This window comes from Triplophysa rosa, linkage group LG13, assembly GCF_024868665.1.
Source record: "Triplophysa rosa linkage group LG13, Trosa_1v2, whole genome shotgun sequence".
NCBI lineage: Eukaryota > Metazoa > Chordata > Actinopteri > Cypriniformes > Nemacheilidae > Triplophysa > Triplophysa rosa.
In genome coordinates this window covers 11,930,247-11,942,378 of record NC_079902.1, presented here as the reverse complement: position 1 = coordinate 11,942,378, position 12,132 = coordinate 11,930,247, and the positions used below count along the sequence as shown (strand labels likewise).

The following is a 12,132-nucleotide window of genomic DNA, read 5'->3' as shown; positions in this document are numbered from 1 at the left end:
AACCTTTCATATTGGCAACATACACTAATATGTATATTTTATGAAAATATTATTTCATTTTTACTTGCATACACGATTACTATTGCCTAGAAACCTTTCTCAACCTTGCCTTTGGCAAAATCGTGACGCATTTTAAAATCGGTTACATAGGTAAAGGGTTCGCCTAACCTCTCCTTGATTTCATCTGGGCCCCTCCCTCCAAAAACTGTTCCACCAATCTGAACAAGAGACTGCAGTGACCTGATATCTTTCAACCCAAAGGGGATTTTTGCTGCCTGCACATCACGTCATACATTTTAATGAGACATGACTGTTTTTTTCTTATTGAAAATGAGCCTCTTCAGATCATATAATAAAATTACATAACTGAAACATACATAACATTAGAAAATACATTGTCACGTTTACAACGGCAGTAATGCAGGTTTATGGTAATGCAGGACATACAGAGGATAAGCCAGGGATAGATGTGCTAATAACCCAAGCTCTATCCCTCTCTAATACAGGGCTAAAATTAAATCTGAGAAATACATTTCATTCTTTCATGTGCATGGATTTTTGTTCCACGGCTCAATCAATACATCTAAAACAGGATTTATTTAGTCTCAGCCAGTGAATGATAATAAGTACATTTTTTCCGCGGTCTGTTTAGAAGTCATCCATGATTGAGACAGTGAAATGACCTTCATTCATACACACTGCACTGAAAGCTCTATTACTTGAAATGGTAGAAATAAAGCACCTTTTATTTCATTTTCTTTCATTCATTTACTCACCCTCTTGTCCTTTCAAAACTGTATGACTATCTTTTTTCTGCAGAACACAAAAGAAGACATTTTGAAGAATGTTGGTAACCGAAACAGTGGTCCCCATTCACTTCTATTGTATGGACACCAAACCAACTCAGTTGTTTGGTTAGCAACGTTCTTCAAAATATTTTTTTGAGTCCTGTAGAAGAAAGAAAGTCGTACAGGTTTGAAATGTAATGATGAAAGCATTTTCATTTTTGGGTGAACTGTCCCTTTAAGGTATTTATGTGTATTGTTAATAGATCTAGTGTATCAGTGAGTCCCACAATTTGGTTAGATCGTGATTCGTGACTGGCACTACTGCTACAGTTCTGTAGGTGTACCAAGGTGTGTACTTTACTTTGTTGAAGAGGTGGGTTAGAGTAAAGCCCTATTTTACAACCTCACTCTTCCATCTAGCTCTACACCCTAGAGTGGCGGGCCAGCACCAAACCAAATCCGATTTGTCCCAGCCATTAATGTCACAGCTTTTAAGCTACATATCATCACAGAGACCACGTTTGCTCTATCTGTAATTGAAATAGCTTGGGGAGGAATGCCGAGCTCTGGTTGGCCCCCTGAGCCTGCTTTATCCACTCCACCATCCATCAGTGTTCGGTGTGGTCCCAAGGAGCTGGTGCAATGCTGTGAGGTTAACAGCGAGATCAACCTGCATGTGCTGCTTTTCTCTTCACCTGGCCCATGGGCCTGAGGATGCACATATATGACATAAGAAATATAAGAACATAGAGTGATAAAAGCTGACAGTTACACATCATCGCAGTTGTGTATTAAAAAGAGATGGTTGCATGGCATGCTTAGAGGATGACTGAAGTTCAGTTGGGGAAGTGATCAGAAACAACATCTCTCCTTTAGATGTGGAGTTCACAGGTTTGATTACATATCCCCATTGCGATGCATCCCTCTACAGATTAAATAAAACACCCACAATTACACGCTACTTTGAAATACCCTGGGCTCTGATCTACTTGGTTACTGCTTTAAAACACCATTACAAAAGACAATGCTGTTCATGAAAAATTCAAATGCGATATCTCTGCAAGCGTCCTACATTGTTACTATTGAAAAGTTCTAGTGGTGAGGGAATCAAAAAGGCAATATTCACTCGAGGTCTGTGGGTCCTCTCTTAAATCCAAAGATGCTGCTGTTCCTGCTGTTCAGATCAAAGGCACTTTAACATTATTTTGCAAGCATTCAACAGGAATTCTGTATTATGTACTTCTGAGTGGAAGAATTAAAAAAATTATAAACAAAAACTCTATTAGACTCTTTGTAAAGGCTCTGGCACTACAAGAGTAGATAAATTAACCCCTGTGTGCCTTTTAAAGCATGTTCAACTGGCTTCACACACTTGACGTCTGCCAAAAGTGCCCTTGCCAAAACATGGAGGACACAGTACGTGCTCTTCTAGTTGATCTTTACTGAATAGGATCTGGAAGGGACATCAGAAGAATTGGGTGATGGCCATGGTAACCCTTCTGAAAGCATAGCACTGGTGCTCAGATTCAGGGGGCATCTTCAAAGTCACCCCCATTCAAAGGGACAAATCCACAACACTTTGGCAAGAAGATTTAGCGAGTAATGGACAGAGAACTGTTCTCTTTGTTCTTTCCCCTCTGGAACACATGGGTCCCTATAACGGTCAAGACACAACTTATTGTTGCATACTGCCATAACACGTGTCAATGTCAAGCCACACCTGCATTCTGGAGCATTGTTTTCCCTGCTGCCAAGTGACAGCATCATCGAAAAGCAACGGAGAAATCTCTTATGTAAAGCATGGATAATGAATGAACAAAAAGAGGGTGTGAAAAATAAGTTTTGAAAGGATTTAAAAAGAAATGTCCATAGGGGTGAACTGCAATCCTAAAAATGCATCAGAAGACAAAAATGCATCAGATATGTGGATGGGCGGAGTTGGCTCCTGGTCCTAAAATGCAGCGTGCTGAATTGAAGAGTCCCATTGCAAAGGCCCACACAAAAACCACACTAGCCTCATTTCGGTGGACAAGAGACTGGAATGTCTAGCAAGTGAATAGATGAGTATTTAATAAGCTGTGGTACCAGCTGAGCTACACAAGGGGCTGGCACCACCAATACAATAAGAACACTGCACTGCGGATGAAAACCAAGTGATCAACTGACTGTTCCACCAGCAACACAAATTTAATCGCTCTCATTGGTCTACCACGAAATGTGTTCAAGGTGCTTCAATTTTACTCCCATAACTACAATGTTTCCTATAAGAATTCATAAGGGTTGTCCAATATATTGAAAGTATAAAAACATTGCAAATGTGCATATCGCAATGGTTTGCAATAACTAAAGTATTTATACTTGAAAAAGTATATTTCCAGTTTTAAAATTCCTCGCCTCTTGTAAGCCACTTTGGATAAAAGCGTCTGCTAACTGCCTAAATGTAAATGTAATGTGAATGTAAAATTTTATGTTGATGCACATAGCAGAGAAACTGGCACATGTGCATGAGGGCACGCGTGTGTGCTGTGATGCATGAAAGATGATCAACAATCAGAGCAAATGTGAAACATGCATGTTTGTTTTAGAATTTTCAGTTTATAAACATATTTTAATATAATTCAAATTGATTTTGCGAACTCAAAGCATTATCATGTTGCATATTATACATCGCATTATTTAGCAAGTTATAGCATCTTTCCTCCATACCCAGCAGCCCTCTTCTAAATGTTGGTGTATCTTACTAAAAAGTGATAATTGTCACTTACACGTCTTTTTTAATGAAAGCAGGAGAGCAAATGAGACAAATCATCTCCCCGAGATTCACAGGAACCATGACAACTGACAAGACAACTGTACATTCGAGTTCCGTGTCTTGTACGACTCTCACGTTTCATGTATTTGATAGCCTCATTACAGCCTCACCTCTAAAATCAATTTGCCTATGTTTGTAGCATCACTCTCATTACACACCCTGTAAGCACGAGGAGCGTGTGTGTGGCAAAGCCCTCAAAGCCTAACACACCCAGTTTGGAAAGAGATAAATGATAGCAAGACCAAGAAGAGAACAGCTGTAAAAGGCATATATAGCATCTCTGTAAACAAGATCAAATAAGGTGTAAACAAGATCAAATAAGGTGAGTTTTGTGATTGAACATTCATAAAACACTACAGACTGTGACTTAAAACTCCCACCTGCCACAGGACCACACTGCTGTGCAGATTAAGGGGCCAGAACGAGGGAGTCCTGGGAGATGATAGTAGCCAGGAGTAGAGGCAGAGCAGCAGATGAGAGGATGGAAAAGTGGGCTGCTATGTAAAGGAGGGTGTTGGGATGAAAAGAAGCCCAAGTCAGGAGCACCAACACCACTGGCTTGACCTGGGGATGACTGGAAAAGGCAGGAATCCAATTAAAATCACACCCCATCGGCCTGCTGAGCCACCACCCCCTCACCAGGCTGACGCAACTTCACACTGTTCCTGCTAGATGTGTCATTTTAGAGCAGGTGGAAAGCAGCAGACATTGAGATCGTATAGTTCTGGACTGGTTACGCTTTCTGCAAGCAACGTTGTCTTAAAACTAAAACGCCTATGACAAATAAGTATGTAGTAAGTGTATGTAAACACAACAACAAAAGTGCTGAACAGTGGAAGTTATAGCATAATATACACAAAAATGCAACGTAACCTACGCCATGCATTCTTGTTGCTAGGCAGAAAGCTTTTACGAAACATGGTAGCGAATCAAGGCGATACACTGGCAAGAGGTTGCGTCCCATTCCCTGTAATGCCAACCTTATTAAAAATCAGCTGAGGGTGTGGTTATCTATTCATTGGCATCGTCTTGCTAATAATAGTGTACAGAACAAAGTTGGTATATTTTTACCATATAAGAATATCGCTTTGAATGGGTTTAAGCTGGAAGAGATCTAATTTCAGACGAAGTAAGGATTTTGTTGTTCTGCCATCTCGGGAGACCAGTAAGGATTTTTTTAAATAATAGAAAGTACATCTGAAATATGCCTACAGACAATACTACCAATTACATTTGGCAAAAGGACTGGCAATATGCTTATCTCTGTTAAACTAAAAAAATACATTTGCTTAGCAACATTTTTAAAGAAGAATGCATGTATTCTTTGTACATGTTATACCAGAAATAACAACATACAAGGCCACTGCATATGTAAGTATATTACATGCAATTACATTACCATATATAGGACACATACACGTTATAACAAATACACTATACTACACAAGTGCTATAATGTGAGGCAACCACAAAAGTGTATCATAGTATAGAAACAGTCGTCATACTATTTTGTCTTCGATTGCAACTACTAGATTGTTGGCTAGGTAAAAACATTAAAACAGCACTTAATCTAATTTCTCTCAGCGGTAATACTGTTAAAAAAAAAAATCCAATGGAAATGATAAAAAGGGTTTAAATATGATTAATAATTAAAAATATTCTGATAATTATTTCAGCTGTTTCGTAGCTAATTTAATACCACTTAAATGGATTATTTGTTGAGGTAAGAAAGTTGATACACTTCAAAAAGTCTAAGATAGCTTCAGTTCCAATGAATAACAATACATTTGATAGATGCGTTTTTACAAAACATTTTACCTCACACCTTGTACATTTTGTGCAAAAATCTATGCGTAATATACTTAAATGTTAACTACAATTATCTTGTGTAAGGCCAATTCTTTAACTCAGAATTTATTGTAGAACAGAAACTGGATTTGGGTTTGTTTCCTTAAAAAAACGTTCACTTTACAAGCAACACCTTACAGTAAGTGCAGTTTACAATAACTTTTAAACACATAATTCTGGCAGTAACCGTATGACGTTTCATTTCAGACACATACATTTTCCATATGACCTTTAGATGGTTCTTAAAGATTTATCATATCTCTGGAATTAACATTAAATCTCACAAGTTAGATTAACATATGGAAGCTCCACAGGTTTTAAAAAAACATTTTTCCAGTTAAACCTCTGAACCTAAGAAACAGGGACATGGGCTACATTCTGTAGTCACTAATATTTCTGCAATTTCTCTCTATAAGTATGTTCTAATGATCGGTGGCCTAAGGCACCATTCCTGATAGTCAGACCTGGGCCTTTAGAATGATTTGTATTATTGTAATAACCAACCAGGGGAGAAATGAGCCTTTTAAAGTGTAATGCATCTTGATCATTATCAGCTTCAGAGCACATGGCGTAAAGCCAGGCCAAAAATGCCACCCTACAGTACTGTATATCCCACCACTGCACACCATTACACAAAATAACAAGCTACAGCTACTACAATAAATATAGAAATGCAGAATACTAGACCATCTAAAACACTATATCAAGATCTTTCCAACATTACATTTATACTGGACCACTATCAAAATTAGATCAATATCATTTTTCATTCTTTGCAATGGATTAATTTAAAATGTCTAATCAATTATCCAGGTTATCAATTCAATACCATGGGGACAGTAACATAAGGCTATTAATGATATGCAGGCAGGTTATTTGAGGGTTCAAAAAGCACAACCATCTGTTTTGATATTTTCTGTTTAATATCAACCTACTATTTCATTCGTCACCATCAAACATGGTTCTTGACAGCAAAAGTGAGATTACAGACGACTTTACTTGAAACAGGATTTATGCCCTTTGTCAGCTCTATTAAAAGGCTGACAGAATCTTACAGTCTCACAGAAAATCAGAAAAAGTTTTGAAAGTTTCGAAAAATAAAACTTCTAAAATTTCTAGGCAAGCAACGTTACGTTTCCTGTGAAAAGCGGTGGCACTGATACCTTTAAATGCGGAGTGCGATCATAAATCCGAGGCCTATATCCTTGATTTTTTTGGGACATGTCATATGGCACGACAGTTACATAGCTAAAAGTCCATATTGAACAATCACACCATATCATTCGCATAAAAGACTAGTTCAGATGACCTAAGAATTAAGGCAGGACAAAGTGATTAAAAAAAAGAGTATACATGTGGAACATGTTTCGGCCATTAAATCCTTTCCACAAACACGTTTTCAATTCTTATTTTTTATATTTTTTAAATATTTAAGTTTAAAACTTTATTGCAAAATTAAACAAACACTGGTGTAAAAATGCCTAAACCAACAGAATAAATATCCATAGATAAAGAGATACATTTCAAAAGCTTTGTGGGACTCCCGCACGTTTTCTTAAATCACACGTCTGATCAAAGAGAATAAAGACACTTTAATGAAACTTTGAATGCATAATGAATTGTACAGTATATACAGTACAATTTCAATTAAACAATTTAATTATCGTGATGGGGACTCAAATCTGGAATAGTAAACTGAATAATTGTTACAGAAGTCTCATCACATATAAAATACACTCATTAAAAGAAGAGCGATTTTACAAAGTGTGAAAAACCTTAACATATAATCATCTCTCAATAAAACGTAAAAGCTTTAAGCACTGATGGGTTCACTTACACATACATTCAAATACATCAATTCAAACGATGTACTTAAGACTGGAAATATTCGATCTATTGTGTGACAGAAAATATCATTAAGAAGAAACCACTCAAAGGCACGTTTCTTTACAAAAAAAAATGTAGCTTATTAATCATGTTTCAAACACTTCAAGATTCTTTCTAATATACGTCACAGAAGGCCACGCTCTACCACAGAACCTCGAAATAATGCGCCATTTTTTATCCTCGGCAGAAATAACTTATTCCTATACATTTTAATGCATCTACAATCGTGTAGGTGATTTATCTTTAATAAAGAATAACGTTTAAGATCATACTAGCCTATTTATGAGATCATATATTTTTAGCAATATTTTGCTTCACTGCGGACCAAGGGTAAGCAGTTATTTACAATTTAGGAATAGTCACATATATAATTCGTCAGTAGAAGAACAGAATGCCTACAACAGATAAAGTACATTTGATTTACACAAATTGCACTATATAGTCAACCTGTGGGACAACGTTATATGATGAGGAAAACTTTCCATCTCTTGCATCCAGTCGTGCCCTAACACCCCGAATACACTCGCTTCGGTTTGAGTTATAAGCATTATAAATCACTGTTACAGTGTTTGGGTGAAAAAGTGTCCACTGCGCTGTGGCATGTATACCAGCCATTTACAATACTTTTTTGGAAAGGTGAGTTGGACGCAAACGTCCTGTGTGTGGGTGCGAACGTGTGGCTTGGTTGATTACATTGGTATTGTACAGACTCAGGTCTAAAAGTGCCCCGTTGTAGCAACAGAGGGTCCAAAATGGACTGTGGCCTATGTGCGGTGTAGTCCAGACTGTTTTCAAACGTGTGATGGAAACGGGACCTCATAGTTGACTCAGGTCGTGTCTCAGGGGACAGAGTCTCTTGGGATGGGGCAGTCATCGTTCGCGTCACTGCGTTAGAGACAGTCGTGTCTTCTTGTTCTACCACCTCAGGAGACCTGGCCTCTACAAGGTGCTCGTCGTCTTCGCCGATTTTGGCAATGTAGGCCTTGCAATGCAGTTTCATGTGTTTGCGCAGGGAGCTGGGATGCGTGTAACATTTTTCGCAGCCTCTGACCTTGCACGTGTAGGGTTTATCGCTGGAGTGAACGTGAGAATGCTTCTTCCGGTCACTGCTGTTTGCAAATCTCCGATTGCAGCCCTCAAATTCACATTTAAACGGTTTCTCACCTAAACGGGCAGAGGAGGGGGGAAACGCGAGTTACGGGTGGGATGTACAGTCAACCGTGGCTCATCAGTTGTGAGTGCACGGTGTCATTAAATGTGTAATACAGAATGTTGTAACAAAATTGTGCTGCTCCAGACATTCAACAGGATAAAAGGGCAGGATATAACTGTGCAGAAAACATTGTGCAAGCAATGGAGAACAAAATATTAAATCGCCTCTTTTTAATTTCCTTTCTCTTAAAACAGTGAAAATGTTTTATTTATCATTTCGTAAGATGTCTCTTAATATTTTCATTTTAATAGGTTCACAATTTCAAACAGGCTTGAGGCTTAACTTTTTTTATCCGACAATTGATAATATAACAAAAAAATAATACAAATTAAGAACTAATAGTTAAATAGCATTCTGTTAATCCAAAGTAAACAGCAAGGTTTCATGAAGTGTCAGGATTTCATTCTGTAGTTTCTACTTAGAGCAAAGTGCCCAAAATATTTTAAAGGTGCATTCATTCAGTCATTGTGAGTCATGGAGACAAAATAGAATTAAAAAAATTTAATTTGAAGATAAATAGTTTTAATCATCGATAACTGAAAAAAAAGTGATTTAAATTATTCCACGTAGTGTACAAGATATTGTATATAACATATGACATATTTGTCATTGATCTGTCTACTCTAAGGATGAGCGTGACGTCAGATTTAGTTGATTCAAAGCTTGGTGTGCGTACACAGCTCGAGCACACTATCATAGTAGAGACTTCAGCTGCGCCTTGCGTAAACGCTACGTCACAGCTCTCCGGTGCCTCACAATTTATTTATTTATTTTCACTGCATGAATGAGAGGCACCCAAACAACTGGCCTGTGGATTTATTTCACTAGCACAAAAGTATATTGCAGCATAACGCTGAAAACTAAATAAACCATGATTTCGATAATATCAGCACCAGAAGTTAGAAGAAACAAAGCAATGTGCATAATTTATTAAAAGGGTAATTAGTGTTTTGCTAATTAAAGTCTAGCATAGACTCATTTGACTGAAAGAAAATGGACTATGCTACAAATTTTATAATGCTGGACATACCGAAACGTTTTAAACACGTGAATTCCTGTGTGAAACAAATATTTCAAATATTTTATACCGGTACAGAAATTAAATAGCAAATTACTACGCTTTACTGAGTTCCGTCTTAGCTTGACGAATTATGTTAGTAAAAATGTCACTCCGAAGTCCATCTTAATTATGTAACGTTGAAGGCTGTCTTTAATAATAATAATCATGATAAAGTTATTGGAATACTGTTTTCAACTAACCTGTATGCGTTCTCTTGTGTATCTTGAGGTTTTCGGATCTGGCGAAAACCTTTTCACATCCATGAAAAGGGCAAGGAAAGGGTTTTTCTCCTGTGTGGACCCTGACGTGGTTGACGAGCTTGTATTTGGCTTTGAAAGGCTTTCTGTCTCTTGGGCAATTCTCCCAATAACAAACGTAGTCAGAGTGCTCGGGTCCCCCGACATGCTCAACCGTCACATGGGTGACAAGTTCATACATGGTCCCAAAATTCCTGGCGCAGGGCGGTTTGCCAGTGCCCTCTTGGCCGTCAGTCCACTTGCAGACAAGGTCGTGCTTCACATTCTGCCGGGAGCACCTGAGAAAGGCATCACCCCCACCTCGCTGCATGGCCATATTCAGAGGCTTATAGAACTCCAAAAACTGGGTAACTAACTGCTGACTGTTGGCCCTGGGGCAATTGAGCGACTGCCCATATGGGTGCGTTCGTGAGAGAATATCTCCTGGAAGACCCAACATCATTTGGCCGCTGAGATCTCGAGTTGCGTCTGTAGAGCCATGGGCCTGCTCTTGATAGCTGGTGAAGAACGCGTGGCTCCTGCCATCCCTATAGCCGTGGAGATCACGGTACCTTCCAATAGTGCCATGTTGGTTGGGTCTGGAAGCCAGCTGATCAGTTACTGGTGCCATGCCTGATCCTGACAGATTTGTCCCAATGATAATGCCCCGAGGACTGGGTTCTAAGCGGTGACTGGTGTATCCAGGGTCTGGAAAATGGGTAACCGAGTGGTCAACATATGCACTGGCCCTCGTCTCGTGGTAGTCTCGAAAATTTTGCGAGGGGCAGAGTTTAAAGGAACTGCCCGTGGGGTGCCCCGTGTGCTCCTCTGCCAAAGGTGGCAGCACCACGCTGGGTTCAGCATTGCTCTCCCCAGGGTTGACGCAAGAAAGAGGGCAGCCACTAAACCGCGACAGGCTTGTCATGTTTTGTTGCAAGTTTGGCTGAGGGTTTGGCAAATCAACCAACCTTAACTTTCAAGATTTACCTACAGACCTCTTCCCCATTTTCTCTGCCGTATCATCTGCATGTGCAGTTATTGCCTGAAAATCGCTCAGACGCAGAAGTCGGACCCGTTAAAATTGGTGTGAGTTCCATGCCGTTCACTTTGCCCTCTTGATTTGTGGCAATAACCGTGGTAGTAAAATGCTCCGAACCAGGCCATACTGCAATATAAAAGCACAGCAGGCAAACCTGCTTTTAAAAAACGGTGCTTTGGGATTGGTCGGATTGCGCGATGATTGACAGTCGCTGGATTTGTTTTAAAAGGGACACGCAGGCGTTCACCACACGACTCCGTTTTCAAATATCTCAGTGAAAATTCTTTGATATGTGCCGCTCACGCACTGCCAGATATTGGTTGTTCTGTGACTGAAAAGAACCAGAGTGCAGATTGCAATTTCGTTGTCTAAAACATCGAAATGTTTGCATTTTATCGCCTATGAATGCATGTGCCTTGAATGCTAAGCAACAGATATATTTCACGTCGAACAGAGTTGAACACATTAAACCTCGAATAGAAATAACCAAAGCAAAATTAACCGAGAAATCAAAATTCCTTTTTGGCCACGTAAACTTTTAAAGTACATGCAATAACACATTTCTGTGCATTAATATTTTCCTAATTGTATGCCATGAAAAATACTGCGACATTACGCTGAATATACGATTTTATTTATTTTGGGTATTGTGTTTAACCAAAACATACAGACAACAAGTGACTGTAATTTTAAATATAAGAAAAATCAAGTGAATTATGTGCACCTTAATTCAGCATAAAGTAAACATTTTATCTTACATAAAAATATAAAAGTGTCATCATGCTTGACATTTCCTACAGAAGTGAGGAAAAACTTTTATTGAGGAAATAATTTACTTTTATTTCAGTAAATGCCAAAATATTTGCTATTAGACAGTTAATGACATGCACACTTGATAGACATTGCCTAGATTGTTTTTTACATCTGCAAACGCAGTGTATTGATTTGTTGCTAATAGTACAGTAGATTATTGTACAGAAAAATATTGTATAGGCTACCTGTGTAGGTTTGTGTAGAAAACACTTTTTCTGATTTTGTGCGAGTGTGTGTAACGGAGGTAGACTCATTTATGCAATGTGCTATTGTCGGATACATTATTCTGAAGTTACAAATCTGTAAATTAAATGAATGAATGATGTTCATTCATTCATGAATGATGAATAACAAATAACAAATTTGTTAACAGTTTAATTTGTGGTTAGTTTGCAACACAAACCTATTGACTAAACAGTCTCTAAAAGAGTGGCAT

The 12,132-nt window shown here is 38.5% G+C and overlaps 1 protein-coding gene and 1 long non-coding RNA gene across 2 annotated transcripts in view; both read right to left on the bottom strand.

Moving 5' to 3' along the window:
- Positions 1-12,132, bottom strand: part of LOC130563590 (uncharacterized) — a 64,112-nt gene that overhangs the window by 11,507 nt on the left and 40,473 nt on the right. The gene's annotated exons all lie outside the window — the stretch shown is intronic.
- On the bottom strand, positions 6,359-11,528 carry zic6 (zic family member 6). Its single transcript, XM_057349238.1, has 2 exons — positions 9,809-11,528; positions 6,359-8,499 (listed from the first exon to the last, which is right to left on the bottom strand). The coding sequence occupies exons 1-2, from the start codon at positions 10,767-10,769 to the stop codon at positions 7,883-7,885; spliced, it is 1,578 nt and encodes a 525-aa protein (XP_057205221.1). The 5' UTR covers positions 10,770-11,528; the 3' UTR covers positions 6,359-7,882.